The 23,414-nt window shown below is 40.9% G+C and overlaps 1 protein-coding gene across 1 annotated transcript in view; it reads right to left on the bottom strand.

Moving 5' to 3' along the window:
- Nucleotides 1-267: 267 nt before the first annotated feature.
- prkci (protein kinase C, iota) overlaps nucleotides 268-23,414 on the bottom strand; it is a 45,379-nt gene continuing 22,232 nt past the window's right edge. The window contains exons 8-18 of the mRNA XM_004555347.5: nucleotides 22,205-22,260; nucleotides 21,089-21,265; nucleotides 19,263-19,360; nucleotides 13,292-13,378; nucleotides 13,042-13,177; nucleotides 12,806-12,893; nucleotides 8,891-9,016; nucleotides 8,454-8,533; nucleotides 8,152-8,241; nucleotides 2,140-2,255; nucleotides 268-2,029 (exon numbers count right to left, since the gene is read on the bottom strand). Coding sequence (XP_004555404.1) covers nucleotides 1,942-2,029; nucleotides 2,140-2,255; nucleotides 8,152-8,241; nucleotides 8,454-8,533; nucleotides 8,891-9,016; nucleotides 12,806-12,893; nucleotides 13,042-13,177; nucleotides 13,292-13,378; nucleotides 19,263-19,360; nucleotides 21,089-21,265; nucleotides 22,205-22,260 — 1,142 coding nt within the window. The 3' untranslated portion in view covers nucleotides 268-1,941. The remainder of the gene's footprint in view (nucleotides 2,030-2,139; nucleotides 2,256-8,151; nucleotides 8,242-8,453; nucleotides 8,534-8,890; nucleotides 9,017-12,805; nucleotides 12,894-13,041; nucleotides 13,178-13,291; nucleotides 13,379-19,262; nucleotides 19,361-21,088; nucleotides 21,266-22,204; nucleotides 22,261-23,414) is intronic.

Below are 23,414 nucleotides of genomic sequence, written 5' to 3'. Positions count from 1 at the left end.
TCAAACAAATCAGTAGAAACGTTGCTGTATTTTTAACCACAATCAATATCTGATGCACAAAAATGAAATTCTGAACCCTGTACTGCATTCACTCCCACTTCCTCTAGTTCTGTTTTTTTTAATTCTTGCTTTTCATTGAACGTACTAAAGGCTTTTCCTCCTAAATAGTATCTTTATAATTCATTAAGAGCTCTAATTTATTTCCGCTTCTTTTGTACTTACTAGTGCCTTTTAAACCAAAGACAGAGCCACACCAACAAACACATATTACCACAAGGAGAGAAATAAAATGTTTATTTTAGTGTCTGTTTTTTCTTTTTTTCTCTGAACGCTAATAATAAAGTTCACCAGTGTCCTGTGGATGGCAAACATCCTCAAAACACAACAAGTACAACAAAAAGTGTTTCCATTGGGATCACCCAGTAACATTTTGGAATCAATGTAGTGATTAAAAAAAAAAAAAAAGAACAAAAAAAACAATCAAAACTAACCATATCCACAAAAGAAAGAAACAACAAAGCAACAGTAACAAGTGTAACAGATCAGAGTGCTCCGCCAGAGGACCTGGAGGTTTGTGCACCCCCGCTTACAGTTTGCGGGTACAGAGCGAGTCTTTATTATGCTTTATGTTTTTAACAGTTTTATAAAATATCTAATTCAGAAAATAAACTGTGGGCCGAACATGGTAAAAACTGAGTCCAGTGGATATGGGTTACAGCTTTAAAACCTTTTCACGGTGCGGTCCGCTGCTCTTTTGAGCTCTTCTTTCTTTTAATATTTGATTTGCAGCACAAAAAAAAAAAAAAAAAGACAAACATGGAATGAATACCAAAGAAAGAAAGACTGATAACAGATCATAAATTTTTAGAAAGTGTTAAAATAAGAGGGGGATCTAAATATATATATTTCTATGACAGCACATCTTCCTTACGTATTCTGTACCCTCTAATACGTACCAGCAAGACATTTCATGTGTTTAGTTTTTGGTTCTGTATGAATGTGAGCGTCACCAACAGCCCCCGCGCAGAAAGATACAAACCTGTGCTCCAGCTTTCAGGTATCGTGTGCCATTTTTCCAGAACGAGCGTCTTCATTTCACAGTTTGAGAGCATTTCCTTGTTATTAGTGTTACGTTGCCGCTTCGGTTCCTTCACTGTGGAAGAAGGGACCTGAAGTAGCCCCTTACCGTCCAGACGTTGAGCATTCATGTTTTTTTTTGTTTTGTTTTTTACTCAGGGCTGGAACATTTAACACTTTGACAAATGGTAAACAAAACATGAGAAAAATATATTGTTTTTATTTATTTTTTCATTTCTACTCTTTTCCTTTCTTTTTTTTTTTTTAAAGGCTAGTGTTATTATTTTTTCTACAGAGAAGGGCGGGGGACGTCGTGACAAAGCTAATTCCAAAAACTTTAAGATGTCAGTGCTGTCCGACTGGCTTGAAGCTAAAAAGTCGCTGTCTAACGTTTATCCTCATTAGTATTTTCATGTATGTACAAATAAAATATGGATTGAAAACACCCCACCAGCTGGAAGAAGAGGAAGCTCAGTTCATCTGTCGGGAGGGGGCCGTGCCTCTTCCCCCCCACCCCCCCACACATACAGCGACACTGGAAGAACTTAGCAGCCACTTTGGCCACCGACAAAGAGGCCCCGACGAGATATTTCTGATATCAGTGCAGATTTACATGATATAAAAATAATTAAGAAAGAAGGTAGGCTTAAGGACAAGTGGCTATAAATGGCAGAGTGTGAGATTCGATTTGGCAAATAAGCGTTCTACTTTTGCATGTGTGCGGCCCTCGAACAGAAGGTGGATGTCATCGGGTTGTCTCGTAAACATGCAGCTTGAAGACACTGAGACGCCACGTAAACACGTGCATGAGTGTGTGTGTGTGTGTGTGGTGTGCGTGTGCGTGTGCACAGACGCCACGCCCCCTCACACACACTCTTCCGCCGACATGAGCAGAGGGTTGATGTACTCGAAGCCTTCAAACTCAGACTGGTCGATCTTCTTCACGACGTCCCTGAAAAAGGAAAAAAAAAAATGGAGGAGAAAAGATCAAAAGGTTGGTTAAAATCGACAGAAAACTGAGGCTGCAACAGGAAATGAGCACAAAATGAAGCGCTGACTCACTCGTCATCAGGCGTGAGCTGGATTGGCTCGTTGGTGAACTGGGCGTCAAAGTTGTCCAGTCCGTATTCCCCTGAGATGTTGGGCTTGAACGGAGGGACCACCTGTTTATGTTCCAGCTGGAAGTAAAGCAAAGGACGAAGGTAGGACCCAGTTTTTAAATAATTCTTTAAATAACCAATTAGTTGCTTAATAGAAAATTAATCTGCAAGTATTTTTGTGATTGATTAACCAAAAAAAAAAAAAAAAAAAAAAAGAGCTTTTCAGAGTGGCCAGAAAAATCTAATTTCAAAGCATCTGTTTGGTCTCTGAGAAACTGTGACTATATTTTTCATACACTAAGAGATGAATCTATTGAGAAATAATCTGTGAATAATGGAAACAATCCTTGTTTGCAGTCTTATTAAGAAGCTTCAAATAGTGACTGTATCAAGGTTGTATATGAGTTTGTCCAACAGGATTTCTGAGAGGATAAGCTCTCCCGCAGCTGTAATCAGGCCTGAGTGACGTCCTCTCCACTCAAAAGCATTTGATAAGATAAGATAAGATAAGATAAGACTTTATTGATCCCACAACGGGGAAATGTTTGCATCACCTCAGCTCAGGTACAGATATATGAAAAAATTTGAACACAGAGTAAAAACTTTTATTAGGGACTTCCACTCATTTCCTCTGCCTGTGGTTTCATTTATCACAGTGTACGTGCAGCTCTCTGTCCCGAGTGTTACTGCACTTGTTTGGAGGGCAATAACTGCTCCCTCTGCAGGCCAGAGAGCACACTGCGGGGCAAACATCAGCGTTGGGGGAAACGGGGTGGGAGGGTTGTAAGCTGATCCTCCAGACACTCTGACCGAGTGCTGGGTCTCAGCTCCAGACCAAACAGGGAAAAGAGGTCATGGTGATCCTGGCGAGCTGCCCTGTCTGTCTGTCTGTCTGTGCAGATAAAGCTGATGTTACGTGCTCTGTCTTCTTTAAAATATTTAAAGCAGATTTAATCTGGATTAGTTTAACACTTAAATGACCATACTATAATTTATACAGTAATGCTTTTAATGGCTTTTAAGAGTTGTCTTTATCTATGAAACACTCTAAAATGTTCTGATGTACTTAAATGTCGTTTTCTCTGGAGAGAGTTTACAAATTTAGTCAAATATAAATTTCCTGTATTTTCTTTTCAATAACAGACTGTTTTAATTATTAAGGTGTGTTTGAGTGAACTGTGTATTACAGTTTGCTGGGAGCCTAACACCAAACTCGAAACTAACTTTGATCAACAAATTACAATCAAGTCTTCACAGTCAGGGTGCTTTATTAATCCTTTGTTGCTTCCAGGCTTCTGTTTAGCATACACATCACTCCTGACCACCTCCTGGTATATCAATAAAGACGAGGGTTGGATGCCCATTGAACGGTTTCTGGGTTCCATAGGCAGCTGCATAGGCAGAGACCCCTCTCCTTGACCTCTATAATAAATCAATAAATGTGAGGTCTAACACAGTATTGACAGAATATGATAGAAGCTGATCACTCTACAAAAGAGCTTCAAGGCTCACTCCTAACAGGCTTTCAAGGGGTAAAGATATCTTGTGTGTCTGTAATATATGCATGTTGTGCAGAGTAATATTTTGATGACACAGTTTTCCATTATCCATGCCACATCAATGGGCCAATTTCATATGAGAAATTTAAGATATTGGAGGTAGGTTAGTATTTTTACAATTTAAAAATGTCACAACGCATATAAACATGTGGCGGGCGTCCAAAATGACTCTAGATGAGGTCACTTGAGAGTTAATTAAGTTTATAAATGGGTAGAAAATGTAAACTTTTTTTAGTAAAGTACGACGAATACGTGACAGCAAATTCAGATATGACAGATTTGTTCTCATCGCTAAAAATACCACAACAGTATAATTTCATTCTAATTAAGTAAAAAAACCCAAAAACAAATAGTATTAAACACAATTAGCCCTAAACTGCAAAATTCACTTTCATCCTTTACCTTAAACAACTTAACATAAAATCAAATTATTTATTATTAAATTAATTAATTTTATTTAATTAATTAATTTTATTTTTCCTTAAACAACAGAGACAGGTAAGTAAAACAGATAAATTAAATAAAGAAGGTTCAATAAAAGTGTTCAGAAACAAAGTTTATCACACTAAGTCGTGTTTGCCTCATCTTTGTCATTACTTTATGTGATTTCATTTTTTATCAGTTGGCATATCAAACTCCGCCCCCCCCCCCCCCTCCAATTGTTGTCATTTTCATTAACTGATGGCACGACCATAGCTGGACTGGCCATCGGCCCACCAGGCATTGTTGGTGATTTTTCGTTTTTATGTGCCGATTTTTTTTTTTTTTATTTTTTTTGTAACGGTATAAACAATGAGAGGTGGTGGATTGGCCAGATGTTGGTCAATGTGTAAAAATAGCTCAGTTGTTTGGTGGTGGCAATGGCGGCGCTTCCACAGAGGCCAGCAGGTGGATGAGAGAAAGGGGAGGCAGGAGGAGGAGAGACCAGAGGCGGCTGCCGGTCCGAGTGTCAGGTGAACTGAACTTCAGGTAAGAAGTTATGACCTGCAATCTATCTGGGTCAGATACATAACAAATTTAGGTTGAGTTTATTTTCGTTGTGCTGACTTTTAGTCAGTTACAATAACTCGTACTGCGAACTAACAAGCATGACGGAGTTTCTATACAGCTGGGTGGGTGCTATGATGTTACTGATAGTGAACTTTATTTTATTCATAAGGTTAATTAGTAGAGTTGTCAACCATCCCATTAAAAAACGGAATCGTCTCGTATTCAGAGAAAATATTACGCGTTTCTTATTGAGGTGAAAAGGAACAGTTTGTCCCGAACTTCAGCTACAATGAAAAAGACACAAAGCTGGAATTATTCTGTGTTTACGCTGCACAGCTGCCTCTTCTTCTCTCATATTTTCTCCTGTTTCTACTTCAATCATGAAACTGATCAATGATCAGCTGATCGTCTCTCTTGTTTGTTTATCGCCCACTTTGCGCCAGAAAGAGGAAACCGCGCTAAACAACAGCAGCACGTTTAAGCTTGATCAGCTGATGTTAGAATTTATTTAATATTAATTTCTACTATCAGCTGATGTTTGCTGGAGCCACAGCTGTAAAGCTGCTGGTCATGATGTCGGTTTGGATATGTGGTGAGAGGGAAACATGAAGATGAAAACAGGAGATGTCCTTACTGAACAGGTGATGGAGAAACAGGTTTACCTTTTAGGTGACATGAATGAGTTGAAGGAAAGCTATGAACTGTTTCTGAGAGACAAATAACCCCAGGATCTTTTTCTAAGTAGCTGACAGCTGGTAACTGTGCAGGGGCGGGTCTAGCCAAGTTTTGCCAGGGGGCCAGGTAGGACATTAACAGGTAAAGGGGGGCACAAAGAAATACTTTCTTATTCTCATTTAAAATATCTAGCTTTTAATAAATAATTATCTGAATCTTACAACCAAAGTTTTTATCTGACATAAAATGTATAGAAATCATACATATACCAACAAGAAAGTGTACATCACTGTCACAACAGCGTTTGTTTTCATTCAAAGGCTTCAATACCTGGTGGGCCGGTCTCTAGTCAAAATGCCCGGGCTGTTTTTTTGTCCCAGTCCAGCCCCGGGCACGACACACAGTGAATTAATCTGAGAAGGTGCATAAAAAATAAATGGCCGCGCCAGTGGTGCACATCGCAAGTTAGCTCGCATAGACACATTAGTTGTGCCATACTGGCTTCTTAATGAGCTAACAACCCCAACTACCAGATTCAACTTGTAATTGGCTAAAAATAACTTAGCCTACCGGTGAGAGGGACGTTGCTAGCTGGCAGTTTTTTCAAGCAATGTTGAAATTTCCACATTCTGACACTTCAAAAGCTTCAGGAGCTCTCTGCTCAGCGCAGCAAGAACTCCATAACAGCAAATGAACTGTACAACAGAAAATGCAAATGCTATTTATGGTCTCCCCACAACAATAATAAGAAAAATAAACTGAGCCAATATGGCATGTTTGTTAATACAGAGACACACATGTTAATGTGATCTCTGGTCTCCCACTCGGAGACGTGTGTCTCTGAGTGGGAGACCAGAGATCACACCACGGAAATACATGGATACATCCGTAGACTCAAGACTGATCAAACCAGAAAGCTTTAATGAGCAGCTGGATTTGTCTCGCATTAACTGGCCGAGTTAATGCCAGTTAATTGAAATGCAGCTGATTGAACTGAAAAGCTCGACTCTGTGGGGGCCAAAGTTTGCAGAACTACGAACGCAGCTGGAATCCACAGCTGTGCGTGTTCATGGAGCTTGCATTTTCACCTGCTGGACATCATTTCCTGACAAGGTTAACTGTCTTCAGAACATTGCAGGGATATTATTTACAGTATTTGGCTCTACAGATTTTTCTCTCACACGGAGAGTGTCCTCAGGTAGCCGTCTGAATGCTGGACACTCGGAGACGTGTGTCTCTGAGTGGGAGACCAGAGATCACATTAACATGTGTATCTCTGTATTAACAAACATGCCATATTGGCTCAGTTTATTTTTCTTATTATTGTTGTGGGAAGACCATAAATAGCATTTGGATTTTCTGTTGTACAGTTCATTTGCTGTTATGGAGTTCTTGTTATGGATAAAAAGTGTCTTTTTTTGTTTCAAAATAGCTGATAAGTATTTGCTGATAGCTGCAAACATCTGCAAACAAATATAATTCTATAAAGTGGTTCGATATAATGTGTAACTGTTAATATAGGGCGTTATGATTGCATAACATTGGCACATTGACTTCTGAGGAAATTTTAGATGGCACTCATCATCAGAAAGGTTGCCGACCCCTGCTGTAGCTCATCCATGAGCACAGTTCGGGCCCCATCAGCTCATCAGTCCTTCAGTTGGATACATTAACAATACATACATTATTCATTCGTTCATGCGCTCATATGTAAGGTTGAAGCTAATATCAACATGAGGCCGTGAGTCTCATCTGACACTCATTTCATGGTTCTAAGGGTCAAAACAGGAACCTAAAAAGACTCCTGGGTGATAATTTACTCATCGCTGAAACTGATAACAGGAAGCAACAGAAATAACGAAGTATTTTTAGCCCTAGTTTAAATTTCACCGGTATTTTTTTTTCTACAAGTCATTTCGAGATACCAAACAAGTGACTAACATCTGTAAATACAGGTCCACATCTTCATTTCCTGCACTGCGTTCTACATTTGTATTCACACTCATACTGGTTTTCAGGCATAAACTATAAATAAGGATTATACACAGACACAAATACCAGTCATAGCAAGAATCCAGTCAAGCATGTGGTTTTCAGTATTAGTGGCAACGAGTGCAAACCGCAGCTTCAGAGAAAGCATCAGCGATATCTGAGCCAACCTACGAGCTTCTCTGAGGTTCCAGTAATCATGCCGAAATTTGTGAATGAAACGATTTGTAAACAGCGGCGCTGAAATTAGAGTGTTAATGGCTTCTTCGTCAACATGAATCACTGCTCGACAATCCGGACATGCAGAGATCGACATATCGGCCCCGTGTGATCCGTCCCCTCTCGTTTCCTCTCCGTCTTTAAACTTCCTGTGTGTGTGTGTGTGTGTGTGTGTGTGTGTGTGTGTGTGTGTGTGAGAGAGAGTGAGTAATCGTATCTGCTGCTGTCAGTCTTCTGCCTGGCCTGTCTGTTTCCAGCTGCCTGCTCTTCACAAAGAAACAAGTCTCACCCCACAGCTAATAACCTCAGTATTGACAGAGCGTCTATACCTGCAGGGCAGGAGAAAGAGCGCAGGAGACGGCGACCCTGCGCACTCAGATTTGACCTTCTGCGGTCTCGCGGCAGCTCTTGTTTTTCTCCCCCTTTTCCCCCGCAATCGATTGTATGGATTTATTTTGACCTATCCAACATGCACCAATGCTGATTTCCTTCATTTGAAAGAACTGACTGAGAAAAGCAGAGGATGAAATTGAATCACTCACGAGCTCCCAGTCGACGTTTCGGAAAAACGGGTGGCCCATGATGTCGGCAAAGCCCGTCTGAGGGTGGCAGCCCAGGCGCTCCTTGGGATCCTGTGGGAGTGAGAGCGAGAAGAGGGTGAGAGACGGTGGGAGACTATGGTGGAAGGGAAAGATAACAAGTCCAATACCCGAGAAGAAAGGTGGAGAAAGTGAGAAGAAAGAATTGGGAAGGAAAGTGGATACATTTCCCAAAAAAAAAAAAAAAAAAAAAAAAATGCCAGTAAGAGGTGGCACTGCTACAGGCCTGTCAGACCCTCTCTTACCTTGTTGAGGAACCCTTTGAGGACGCTGGCAGCTTTGACTGACAACGAGCGTGGGATTCTGATCTGTTTTTCCAATATTACTGCAGGAGGTGACAGAAAAGGGGTCAAGGGGTGGACAAGAAGAGGAGAGGATGAGATGGTGCCAACACTGCTGCTGTTATGAGTTCAATCCTGCTGGGTATGCTCGCAGCAGCCCAAGATATGAAGCTTTTTGTTAACCCACCTCACTGTTAATTATAAGAAACAAACACAATATAAAACCCTATTTATACTAAAATAATGGGGTGGGGGGGGGGGGGGGAACACATGGTTTCACACTTCTCTCTGTAACAGATGGCATGTTCCTGGTATTGAGAGAAGCCAATAGAAAGGTGTCGACATGAAGGTGTTGCATGAACTCAGCAGTTTTTTTACGAACCGCAGAAGCACGCTGTTACCTTGGAAGAGGTAGTCTTCTGTGTTCTGGTCAGGGTTGTCGGAGCTGCCGACGATGTCGAAGGGCGACCGGCCCGCCATCATCTCGAACATGAGCACGCCTAGTGCCCACCAGTCCACGCTGAACCCTGGGACACACACACAAACGCACACACACACATATCGTACGTTACAGCTCTGACGCTTTGAAACGCCAAAACACCACAAATGACCGACAACTGCAGGAGGAACTTTTAATTGCCACTTACAAAACTTCAAAGTACACCAGCATGTCAGGGTTACTATAGCAACCACCTTCACTTTAAAAGTGGGGGTTTCTGTATATTATCACACCTTCGACAACAAGAACATTATTCAGATTGCCCTACTTCTCTCTCTCTCTTTCTTTTTTAGGCCATTAGGGCAGGAATGTCACAATCAGTTTAACTCTGAAAGAAAATGAAGGACAGATGCATTTCCAGTAAATTCATTTGTATGTCTCACACCACCTTCTCACCTACAGTTTGGTCCACATAAAGCTCTAAGCTAGTCTAGAAACAAGTACTGTAGTCTTTATAATACTTAGTCAAGAAAATAATGCTAATAGTGCTAATAAGATGCTCAACCTCATCCTCAGCTGAGAAAACGGAGCGAGCCAAATGTATTTAAAAATTAAGAGACATGTGGCCCGCGGGCCTTGAATTTGGCACATGTGCATTGGAACTGAACAGCTGCATCATTTCACCAAATCTTAGCTGTCACTTCACTTGTAACAGCACTTTCAAACATCTGGTTTTGCTCCACATCACAGATTTCAGAAGACTGTAGTGTTACTATGTGATTTAAAACAGGACAAGACTTGATGACATAAGCATGAAAGGAGAAGGGCAAACATGGAGATATAAGGATGTTTTTAATGTAAACTGCATACATTTTCACAATATGAATGTGAGGCGAGCAGCACAACATATGGGATATAACAAAGCTTAAGTAATCCTGATATGTTGCCAACCAGAAACTGGATCGAAAATGGAAGTGGCTACAGAAAAAACAACTTCCAGTTTCTTCTTTACAAGGAGGAAATCCTCCAATCACATTAAATATCCATATCTCCCTAATGTTAAGAAAACAGACAGAGCTGAAAAACAACTTAAAATTTAAAATCTACTCAGGGTAAATTTCTGTGAATTCAAAATTTCTGTCAAAACAACGACAGAAAAGAAGCCGTAATGATGTGAAAGTTGTAAAACAAGTAAGGCAGACATGAAAGAGAAAACAGAACATTTTAGATGCCATTGTGGCATCCTCAAACTGATTCCTTTGGCTATCGCCATCTTGATGTTTTGAAACCGGACATGATAAATGAGGGGAAGACCAAAAAACTGAGGGACAAGGTAGACCTTCCCTAAACTACACCCTCCTCTCATGTTCTGGATAAAAATATGTGAAGATCATATATACAATCTGACTTGTTTCTGCAGCCACACGAGTCGCCCCTTATATAAAAGTCCATCTTTTATATGCAGTCTTTGACTTCATTAAGTTTTTTTTAAACTTAAAAATAATTTAATGTATGTAAATTATTATTAAAATAAGGAAAGAAAACCCTGGAACGCAGTTTTCTGTGTAAAGACTAAAAATAAAGACCCAAAAAAAAAAAAAAAAAAAAAGGGTCAGATCTGACATGACTTCCTCTACTCAAACAAACAACTGATGCATTTACCCAGTGAATGTGTTTTTTGCTGATTTCTTTCATAAGTAACAACCAAAAACCCCAAAAAGGGCCTGACATTTGTTTTTCTGTACACAAAGACAAGCAGGTGTGATCATCGTGGAGTCAGTGAAGTATAATCATCTCATTGATCGGGTTAACAGTCAGAACAATGGTGGACCTACACTGGATCACACATGCCCCTGCTGTGACTCTGATGTCCACACAATTTGCCGTTCGGCCCATTTAAAAAACAAAAAACAAAACAACTTTCCCACTACAGCCATCACAGTATGAAGAGCGCAGGTGTTGTAAGCAGCCTCGGCAGCGCGACAGCTGAGCGAGCAGCTAAAATCAAACCCAGCCGTCATTAATTTCATTATTCACACGTGTGCTGTTCCTACTGTGTCTAAAAACAGCTGCTGTGCTCATATGTGTTGTTTTTTTTTTTTTTAAATAAAGGAGGGAAAAAACAATCAAAAACTTTTTCTTTTAACTGTAAAATTTGTTGCCATGACACCACATTTGGTGACCAAGGAGGCTTTTCTATTTTTACAGCATTGCGTGTGTGGATAGTCGAACACGCAGCACTGAGGATGTAGAAACTGATATTTCACCGAGAAGCTGAAAGTACATCTGAACTACGAGATGCTTTAAGTTGCCAGCTTCACACAATTTGGACTCTTTATATGAGTTTAGATGGAGCAGTATTTATTTATGATTAATTCATCATTATGTCCAAATGTTGAGAATAAAGTAAAAATTTCAAGAATAAAGACGAAATGTGAGAATAAAGCTGTCCGTTCAAGTCGAGCTACTTCTGTTAGTGCACGGCTGCCTCTACAAAATGCCTTTTGTAGATGAACCAGTGTTAAAGAATGGAGTTAATGTTATCAAACAAACCCATTGTGTTAGCAACTGTTAGTACTACTGAAGTTTAATCAGCATTTCAAAATCTCAAACTTTTTCTTCACAAAATTGTTTTACAACTTAATTTTTTTCCTCAATCTGCTTCTTTGTGATTCAATGAATATTACAAATGCCTCTTTCCCCCCCCCCCAAATGTATCTGCACATTTTTACATTTTACTGCATTTCTTTTTGGGCTGTCTCTCAACTTTATAATTAAACCGTGCAAATTAACTGAATTAATGTAGCATTAACTGAATAGCTGCTGAATGAAGACAGAAATGGCTGCTAGGCAAGTAAGACATACACAGGCAGAGGTCAGCAGATTTAGAGAAACAGACAAGCACGCTATTTAACTTTAAAAACTACCGTTTTTAGACATTAAATGTCACCCAACTGGGTCTTTACTTTTCATCAAGGGGTGTGGATGCTATATAAACCATAACTTTGACCAAAAATCCCCATGTGGACAAGCTAACGGCACGGCAGAATGTGATTTCTGCTACATTTGAGGGGTTAAAATGACACCTCAGAAAGAAAGTTAGAGGACTACACGAGTAACAGAACATCTCTCACTCCTATTTTCCCCCTCTCACATTAAGCCCATCCTGCAAATAGGTGTGCCTCACCATTAGAGACATTAGAGGAGTCCTGAATTACCCAGATTAGATTAGTTGAGAAATCCCCAACAGCAAAGATGGTGCTAAAAGAGCAACTTCCAGGAGAAAACAGCTTTTTAAAACTTGTTTTCAGGGTGTAGTTAGGAAACTTTTAATGCACTTTATCATTACATTTGCTGAAAATAGAGGTGATTTAAATAACAGCTTCAATAACTGTTGGAAAACATTTAAAGACGGTTGCACACGCTTAAATTGCAATGCAGAACCATACACAAATTTCAGCTAGGTGTTTTTGTTTTGTTTGTTTTTTTTAAACCAAGAAATAAATAACCCAGGGGTTGCAAAAAACTCTTCTACCAATCACTACCCACTAGTAGCCCTGGTTTATGGTGACAGTGTAAGATACCTGGCTTGTGTATTGTGGGGTATTGGCGACAGTGGTGACAGTTTTCCTTTGTGCACTAAGATCACTGCTGTATGTCGGGCACCATTTAAATAAATTACATATATCCTAAATTAAAAAAACTAATATGTATCCAAAGAAAATGTGTTCCTACGTTTGTCTACAGTTGTTGAATTGTTTATATATAATGTAGCTTGAGTGTGTTAGTGCAGATAAACCCAGTTTTGCCTCACACACTTTCTAACTGCAGAATTAGATAGCATTTCTGGTAAGTGCTTCCATGTCGTAATCCTCACCGTAATCCTCTCCTCTGAGTATTTCGGGGGCGATGTAATTGGGGGTACCGCAGAAAGTGCTCGTCGTATCGCCAGGTCTCAAGCCCTCCTGAAAGAAGAAAAAAAAAGAAAGAAAGATCATCAGCTGTGAGATCATCTCAGAGGGCTGTAAACCGACACGTCTGCAGCTGTACAGGTGCTTTTATCCAAAGTGCACTGCGGTATCATTACAAACCACATTAATCCGTAAACCACACCTTGCACATGCCGTAGTCTGTAAGCTTGATGTGACCCTCAGAATCCAGCAGCACATTGTCCAGTTTCAGGTCTCTGTAGATGATTCCCCGCTCGTGGAGGTAGTTGAGCGCCAGACTGATTTCTGCTGAGTAGAATCTGAAACCCAAAGAGGGAAATTACTGTGTTTTTAAATTCAGCTCCAGCTGCATAAAGAAATTAAAAACGCATCTGTCCCTTTAATCACACGTGAAGCAAACGGCCAGACTGTACCTGGCATGTTCTTCTGGGAGTTTCCTTTGCCTCTGCATGTGGAACATGAGATCTCCACCATTCACATATTCAATAACAAAGAAGAGTCTGCAGCAAGAAACAGAAGTTAATTTCTCTTAAATACAGAATTAGTCATCTTTCAATCATCCATAAGACATCTGTCAGGGTGGCTGGATGAGCGCTCTCATTTTTTTTTCCTGCTAATGTGCTTTACTGATTTTATTACACTCACTGTATAAAACTTGCATGTAACACAGTCAGCCTGGGGTGGATATTTACTACAGCTTCAATTAAATTTTTACTTCCAAAGGCGATAAAAACATAACAAAACATTTTTCCACTAAGCGATTACTTTTCTTGCTTTTATGAAGTTCTCGTGCACAAAAAAAGAACACATCTCTCCTTTACAGCTGCGTACTTTTGCCCCTCACTCAAATCTCAAACTTGCTCTTCAGTTCAGCTCAAAATGTTATGACGGAGAGCAAGCCTTCGATCACTAAGACCTATTAAATCTGCCTCTCAATTCAATTAAATTTTATTTATATAGCGCCAAATCACAACAAAAGTTGCCTCAAGGCGCTCTCTCAGAGGAACTTGAGAAATATTGATGACAGTCAAAATTCAGGGCCTCACAGTCCACCTGCAGGTTTGCACGAGTCTCCCATGAGTCTGCTGCTGCCTGAGGCTCTTTTAGCTCCTACCTGCACCACCAGACAGTTGGGTTATATGGTAGGGCCAAAATCCCTACCATATAACCCTGTATTTAAATTTGAAGTTAGTGAATAAGAGATTCCAACAATGACCAAAATTAACTGATTTTACTATAACTTAGCAGCCTGACTGATTTATACTTCAAACATATACATCCACCAACATTTCATAACTACACCGTAACCCGACCCGCGATACCTTTTTCGCCGCTGTTTTTTAATTTATCAGTGAGTGAATATTGATCGACACCTCAATATAAGGAGTAATAATTATAGCATTGATATAAAGGCTCACAAATGTCAGCAAATTCCTGGTGGGAGACAGATGAAACTACTGGAATGTAAGGGAATCAAAGGAGAATCTACAAAGAACTGAAAAAAAACTCGAGTGACAAAATCTGTCCACAACAAAGAGCGGCGACCCAGAAGGGAAAAAGTCCCAGCATTTTATTTGTTTACATCGTGGGTGTAACCGCACATATAACACCAGGACACGACCACAAGCTATTTAACACAGAACAGAGGAGCACAAACGTAAATGTCGGCAATGACGTTTGCCACTCATGCCGAAACTGTAGGTCCCACATAGATTCCCTGCAGAAGTCTAACCCAGGCCTTACACATGACCTAATAAAAATGCACTTAATAATTTTGTGTTGCTTGTGTTCTTTGTGCTCTCTTCGCTGCTTTGGGATTAAAGTATAATGAAACACAAGGGACTGTTTATGTGTTAGCTTCTAAAACCAAACTTTGTCATTTTAGTTACGTTTACTGTCACAAAACATGTTTTACCGCGACAGGGATTTTCCTATAACCTTAACCATGAACACGCTTCAATGACCTAAAAACAAGTGTTTTGTTTACATAGAAGTACCGTATTTTCACGACCATAAGGCGCACTTAAAAGTCTTAGATTTTCTTCAAAAAGTGCGGCGCGCCCTATAGCGCGGTGCGCCCTATGTGTTGTAAGGAGGACGTAGTAGAGAACACCATGAGAACGTTAAAGGGTGAAGTGTGGGCGTTGATCGTATATACCGGGACAATCGCACATACCTGTATAAAAGAACAGGTATGTGCATTATGCAGGACATCGTTGTTTTAACAACCCTGAAAATGGCAAAGAGACACGCTTACGAAGCACAGTTTAAACTGAAGGCCATCAGCTACGCGGAGGAACATGGAAATCGAGCAGCGGCGAGAGAATTTAAGATTAACGAATCGATGGTTCGCAAATGGAGGAAGCTGGAAAACAAGCTCCGGCAGGTCAAGAAAACGCAGCTGAGTTTCCGCGGACATAAGGCGAGGTGGCCCGAGTTGGAGGAAAGACTCGAGCGGTGGATCATCGAGCAAAGAGCGAGCGGGAGAAGCGTTTCGACGGTCACCATTCGGCTAAAAGCAGTTTCACTAGCTGAAGAGATGAACATTGAACATTTCCAAGGAGGTCCGTCTTGGTGCTTTCGTTTTATGAAACGGTGCCATTTTTCCATCCGGACCAGGACTACGGTAGCGCAGCAACTTCCAGCGGATTATAAGCTGGCCATCTTCCGCTCCTACTGCAGCAAACACATTGGCGACAAAAACATCCAGCCCAGCCACATCACAAACATGGACGAGGTCCCGCTCACTTTTGACATCCCGGTGAGTCACACTGTGGAGAAGAAGGGGACCAGCACGGTAGCGATACGCACAACGGGGTATGAAAAGTCTTCTTTTACTGTTGTGCTTGGCTGCCATGCTAATGGACAGAAACTGCCGCCTATGGTGATTTTTAAGCGAAAGACTTTGCCTAAAGAGAAGTTTCCAGCAGAAATCATCATTAAGGCAAAGGAAAAGGGCTGGATGGATGAGGAAATGATGAAAGACTGGCTGAGGGAGGTGTATGTAAGGAGACCAGGTGGTTTTTTCCACGCATCACCATCGCTGTTGATCTGTGACTCTATGCGTGCCCATCTCACAGCCGATGTGAAAAAACTTGTGAAGCAAATGAACTGTGAGCTTGCTGTCATTCCGGGAGGCCTGACAAAGGAACTCCAACCGCTGGACATCGGTGTGAACCGCCCGTTCAAAGTAAGGCTGCGAGCGGCCTGGGAGCGATGGATGACCGGTGGAGACCACAGTTTCACTAAGAGTGGAAGGCGGCGCCGGGCGAGTTACGCCACAATTTGCCAATGGATTGTAGATGCTTGGGCTAACATGTCTGCTGGCACTGTTGTTCGAGCTTTCGCAAAAGCCGGCATCGTTTCCGAGGAGCCGCACGGCACGGAAAGTGACTCTGACGGTGAAGACAGTGAACCTGGCATGTTTGATGGAGATTTAGCGCAGCTGTTCAATTCAGACACAGAGGATGAGGACTTCGATGGGTTTGATTGATGATAAAAATGTGAGTACCAAACTCAGTTTTGCTCCTGCTTTATTTTTAAATACGCACACTTGTATGCTTGTGTGTTGTTGATGATGACGATTATTGGTAATAAAAATGTGAGTACCAAACTCAGTTTTGCTCCTGCTTTATTTTTAAATATGCACACTTGTATGCTTGTGTGTTGTTGATGATGACGATTACCGGCAATAGAAATGTGAGTAAGGTACCGAATTCAGGTTTGCTCCCGCTTTATTTTTAAATACGCATACGGTACTTGTATGCGCCCTATGGTCCAGTGCGCCTTATGTGTGTGTTAAATACAGTAAGGGCACACATAACTGAGACTGCGCCTTTTAGCACAGTGCACCTTATGGTCGTGAAAATACGGTAATAATACCTCAACCACAGGAGCGGCATATTTAACTGTGTTGTTGTACAATGGTGTTTTGATGACCTCATCTGGGGTTTGGTACCTTGCCTAAAGATGCTTTCGAGTGGGCAGGAACTAGAGATGGACCGATCCGATATTACGTATCGTATCGGTCCGATACTGGCCTAAATTACTGGATCGGATATCGGAGAGAAATAAAAATGTAATCCGATCCATTAAATATCATGAAAGCACATGGCATAACTCGGCTCATAACCTTAGCAGTCGGAGCAGTATGCATCACGTGATAGAGTGGCTGTGGCGTGCGAGACCTGTCGGCGGTCTGGTTCAGCATTTGTAGCCTCGCTACCAACCCGGCATTTCATCTCCAAGAAAGTTATCCCAGAGAGAAGTAAAGCAAGTGTGTAAGTTCATCTCTGAATGTTTGTAAAGCATTCCAGCATTAAGCTTAACAACCGATATATGGAGCGACTGCCTCTTATTCTCTCTCTCCCCTGCTGCTACTTCAATCATGAAACTGCTTAATGATCAGCTGATCGGCTTTTCTGTCGCGACTCTGTCTCTCTTGTTTGTTTATCGCCCACTTTGCACCAGAAAGAGGAAACCAGCGGATAAACAACAGCAGCACGTTTAAGCTTGATCAGCTGTTGTTAGAATTTATTTAATATTACTTTGTACACCACGATCGTTTTCTACGTAGCTGACAGCTGGTAACTGTGCAGGGGCGGATCTAGCAAAGTTTAGCCAGGGGGGCTGATAGGGCATTAACAGGGAAAAGGGGGGCACAAAGAAATACTTTTCTTTCTTATTCTCATTTAAAATGTCCAGCTTTTAATAAATAATTATCTGAATCTTGCACCCAAAGTTTTAATTTGATGTAAAATGAATAGAAGTCCATTACTGTATATAGTAACTATTAAGTCTAATATATATACCCTAGTAAGCTATAGTACTTTTTCCTTTGGGAAGGCACCATCTGTGCAGTCTGCAATTCTGTTGAAGAAAGATGTTGAATCCATTTAATATTTCTTGAAAAATAATTGATTTCTGTGCATTTTTTTCCACATTGCATCAAATTAAGGTTGATTACATCGATTAAGCATCATAAGGTGGAGCGTGAGGGGTGGTTTCCTTTTTTTTTTTTTTTGTTGCTGGGAGTTGGAACCCTATTAGTTAGGTTGCTTAGTATTTACGCTAAGTACTTTTTAAAATACCAAAATAAGGAGGATGGAGTAGGTTTAAGTTTTTTAGATTGATCAGTATTGCTGAATTATGAAATATTTTGGGTGCAGTGTATTTTTTACATACAGGTATAACAGAATAGCTTTAGTGTTTTTGTTTTTTTAAAACTTGAGTATGAACTTATACAAAATGCAGCAAGATATTAAAAAAACAGTTTTATTGATTAAAACAAAACACTATAATGGATTCATATCGGTATAGGCAGATATCCAAATTTATGGTATCGGTATCGGACATAAAAAAGTGGTATCGTGCCATCTCTAGTAGGAACCACCAACTTTATACTTGTAGAAGACAAGCCAAGTCTTGAACCCCAGGACCAATCACTCATTCACACAGCACTTTGAGCTAGCTCACATCCTGCAGCCACTGTAGAATCACCAGTTCACCTAACATGCTTGTCTTTGGGCTGCAGGAGGAAACGTATGCAGGCACAGGGATGCATTTATGTATTTACTCCAACATAGTTACTCACTGACTGTAACTTTACTTTTCTAGGGTGGGTGTTGTCCAGGTGTATTAACAAGGGTGCAAATTATTTACTAGTGAACAATCCCCTTCAGCCAACCAGGTAGCCCCAGCCCTTCCCTCTTGTGCATCCCTAAATTGATCAGGTTATGTTCATACCAATCCCCAAAAAGCCTAATCTTCAGAAATTCTAACGCCATCGTGGTGTAATGCTGCTGGTGACAGAAGTCCTGCAGAAAACTAGAACCTGCAGCCGTCCATTACGGCTGGTTCACCATGTTTGTCGTGGTGATGAGGAACTCAGTTGAAAGACAGCTGATTGTCCAACTCTTATGGGGATATTTAATGATATTTATTAATGTATTTAAGAAAGTGTGGTGTCCCTCTTTTTGCACCCTGACTCCAATACTGCCACAAGCACAGTGCAATTCTGCGAGAAGCCATGCAATGCATTTGTGAAGCTTTATTTAGAAAATTTAGAAATATGTAACTGTAGCAAGAAATCTGGGTCTTTAGATTCATTTCATTTGGGACGGTAAAATTTAAGGTATGGTATGCTCTGGATTTATATCCCACTGACTGCTTTCTCAATCATTTTGTTTGATAATCAGAAGAAAGAAAAACTGTAACTTAAAAATCTGAATAAATGACCAGAATAACCTGATTCAGGCAGCAGTCCCTCCTTAGACCTGTAAATTGGTGTAGCTCTTATATACAGAGGATTTTTCCAAAGCCTAGTGAAATAAATAAATTAATAATAATAATAATAATCACGACTCATGCAATAGCAAAGCTCACCTGCTTTCTGTCTGGAAACAGGAGTGAAGGCCGACCAGGAAGGGATGATTAGAGGCCTGCTCGAAGACATGCTTTTCTGTTTGAACCCAGTCGATGTCCTGGAACAAAAACACACAAAGAAACACCCAAATGTCAATCAAGGGATGTTTGTGACATAGTGCCCTTGAGCTAACTAAAAGCTGAATAAGCACAGGGCTCCATCGACCATCCTACAAAGCCTGAGAGTTACTTGTGTGTAAGGTGGACAGCGGTGGGGGAAAACGGCTGAGCCAGTAGAAGCGGGGGCTGGCCTCTATCGGTAGCTGGATGATAATATGTCTGGACACGGATGCTGCTCACGCTGACAGGGCAGGGACGGCACAACACTTTGCCATTGATCAAGAAGCACTTGTCAATCTGTCAATCACGCTAAGTGCGCCTAATCAAGGCTAACTACTCCCGCTGCCACCGGCTGTGCTGCTACATGTGTTCACGGAGATCAATTTTCCATGACGTGATGGTTTATCTGCACGTTCTTAGGCTGACAGATCTCTTCAAAGCCGCCAGTCTTTCTAACTCTGAGTATTAAGGGATACATAAGAGCGATGCTGGATCACATGACACCAATCAGCGTGTTAGCAATAACAGCTCCCATTGATTGTTCTAGTCATATTAATTAGACTGACAGGAGACTGATTGCTTAATTATTAATTAACCTCACAGAGCGAGTCCTGGCGTCTTGTCACACTGTATGGACTTTAGTGACAGTGGCACCATCCTCGCAGATATACAGCTTTAGACCTCTGGAGTTTGCTGGTCTGAATAAATCAAAAACAGTAAAATATCGAGTCAGTTGATTATCTATTAAAGAGTCAGTAAGAGAACATTAAAATCTCAAGTGATTAGTCAACTATTAATGATGTTTTGACTAAAAATAATTGCACCTATTTCGATAATTACTGGCATTCAAGGCCATTAAGAACAAAAAGCCACTTTGTGCTTGAAAATCCTTCCATGTGAGCATTAAAAACTGAAACACTCTGGATCTTGGACTTCTGAACAGTCAAAACAAACAAACTGAAGGTCCCACTTTAGTAAATTAAGAAACTTTGCTGTCAATTTCTTGTTTTTCAAACATTTTACTGTGTAAACAGTTAACCAAAGACAAAAAATAATGAGCAACTAAAACAAAAGATCATTAGCGGCAGCTGTTAAAACGGCCTTACTGCCTCCTCTTTACATACGCCTACACAGAAAGGAGCAAAAACACTGGTTCAAATAATCATTTTCCATGATGTTGTGTAAAAATGTGTTTCAAACCACTGCGTAGGACAACAAAAATCACCCATTTTGGTGGAAACTACACACTTTAAGAAGCCTTTATTATGAACTCATGCTCACCGTATGTGTAAGTAGATCGTGTGAGCCAAAAGCTCAGGCTTCAGATGCTCTAAATCCTAGTTCACCAACAGGTGGATTGCGGTCTAGATCAGGACATGGATCTATTACTAGATTCTGACGGGCCATCTCCATTTTACTCTGCCCACCTTTTCTCATATTTACGGTACAGTTCTGTTAATTTGAGACAAAGGATGATCTGAGGGAGTCTCGTATAGCATAAACCAAATATTTTGAACTGAATCATACAAAGCTATTCTAGCGACTCCAAAGAATAAAAATATGGATCTTAAAAAGAATATAATAGATCGCCCTTGATACACAAGTACAAAAATTTCATCAGATTTCATCCAGATTTCTTTGATTTCTTTCTTTTCCTTTATTAAAGGTGATTTTATGTCTGGTAAGCATGTCAGGCATCAGCAGTCTTTACACCTCTTCTGATTTACCTCGTCATCGTTGACCAGCTCCTTCTTGACGACCTTCATGGCATAGATGCGCTCAGTCTTTTTCAGCTGTACCAGCAGCACCTTGGCGTAGCTACCTCTGCCGATCACCCGCAGCAGGTCAAAGTCGGCCAGGCCCAGACTGGAAGTCGATTTCCCTGTGTCTCTGCTACTCCGTGCCTACGAGGTGCAATGTAAAAAATAAAAAGGTAAGGAACCCCAGTGATGGGACCAAGCACAAAATACTATCGTAGCAAAAACATAATGAATTCAACTCTGAGCCGATTAATCACGCATCGTTTTGGCTCTGACTTTCTCAAGATAATTTTTTTCCACTGAACTATTGACAGAGCTGATGAGTTGGTTTGAGCACGAGTGTGATTTCCTTTGGGTGATTTTGTAAATGATATTAAAAAAGCTCCCAGCACCACTTTTAGGCAATAAATCTTAGTAATGACTTTCTTGTCTCGATTTAATACCATCATGCTGCTACCATTAGATCAGGCCCTGGCTGTATTATAGTCCTCCTTCTCTGTAAACATGACTCCCACGTTTCCTCGCCCGCCTTCTCTGCTCTCTTGTAATCTATCCTGTAGTAACCCGTTTCGACTACCTATCTATCTAACATCCCTTCACGTGACAACCCCATCCCCAGAGTCACACATGGAGCTGAAGATAACATCATTCGACCTGCCCTCTTTTATCTCAGTCTATCGGCGTCCAACTCAATTCAGTCTTTATCCATTTCCAGCTCTCCTGCCTCATCCAACAATCCTCCCCACCAACCTCCAAACTGCATCCCTGGCCATTAATCAGCCTCTGGTGTTAAGAGCTGTGATAAAAGGTTACTTTATTAGCTCTACCAAAGGAAATCAATACCAACATCACTACACGGGTGCCTACGTCTCCACGCTCTCTGCATCCAGCATGCACAGCAGGTGAAAGAAGGATCACCCAAATCCTCACAGATGAAAACCTGCTTCCAATTACAGATGATCTTTCTCCCCCTCACCCAAACAGCACCAATTTCTAAATATACATATATCCATCTAGTCAGCGTGACAGGTTGACAGATTATGAGTCACGTATCAAGAGCGTTTGAAAAGATTTCTCTCTCACCTCTTTTTCTTCTCCATCGTAAGTCAAGCTTTCTCTGGAGTCTTTATTCTGAGGGCCTGCAAAAGAGAGGGGGGGGGGGGGGGGGGGGGGGGGGGGAGAGGAGAGAAGTGACAGACAGACAGAAGGCGAGGGGGAGGCAGGAGAGGAAAAAGGAAAATGGGAGAGATGAGAGAAAATAGGTGAGAGACAGTCACACGCTTTGTTCACAGCTCTGCAGCACCAGAGCAATTTCTCTCTCCTTGGTTCGAAAAGAAAACAGCCAGTTTGTATTGACCCTTGTTTAGCAATACAACAAAACCAGACCATTTTGTGAATACATAAGTAGGAAAGTATGCCTTTACACCTTATAAATTATTTTAATGTTAATGAAGCCACAATATCAGTAAAGCAAGGACATCTGCACTTCAATAATGGCAAACTGAGCTTTAGGTGCCCCTCAGCAAACAATGATCCTAACCTCTTTCAAAGTTCTCAACCACTCGACTGCACCTAAATCTGGAGCTGCTGGTAAGCTCCCAAAATCAGCTGATCAACGTGTAGTCCAGGTTGTCAAGCTCCTTGCTGAGTTCGGTGTTATCTAAACACTGGCAATAAAATAATGGGCACTCAAAATCAGCTCCACATTTTGTTCCTAATCCCCGGGATTACACATGGTGCGAGTCTGTGGCGTGTTTGATTTATGCTTCAGTGGGAAATTAAGATTAAAATTAACCTTCTGTAACGTTGGGTCAACTTAGCCCGCAACTATTGTGACTGACCTGCTCAGCATTGTTGATTTCTCCTGTTCATTTCACCGCAGTTTTTAAAATTATCAATGAAAGAAAAAAAAATCATCACCCTAGTATAAAGAATAACCATGGCATCAATATAAAGACTCACAAAACTCAGCAAATTCCTAGAGGAAGACTGCTGAAACTATCAGGATTGATGTAAGAGAATGTACAAAGAATTAAATGAATGTATTTTCCCCCGGAAAAACCTGACTACCACAAAGAGTGGGGATCCAGGGAAAGCCCTAGTATTTTATTTGGCTAGCACCACATATAAAACACTGGGGACACACCCACACGATAAATAACATGTAATACACCAGTATGTGTAAATGCCGACGACGCCGGTCACTTACTAAGGCTACATCGTAGGCTCAACAAAGACTACACAGAACTCTAAATCAGGTCTTAGTCTGCATGAGGTCTTTTATTTTAAAAAC

Source organism: Maylandia zebra, linkage group LG18 (assembly GCF_041146795.1).
Source record: "Maylandia zebra isolate NMK-2024a linkage group LG18, Mzebra_GT3a, whole genome shotgun sequence".
In the NCBI taxonomy this organism is placed as follows: Eukaryota; Metazoa; Chordata; class Actinopteri; order Cichliformes; family Cichlidae; genus Maylandia; species Maylandia zebra.
The sequence above is the reverse complement of the archived record's forward strand: the minus strand, read 5'-3'. Positions and strand labels throughout refer to the sequence as shown.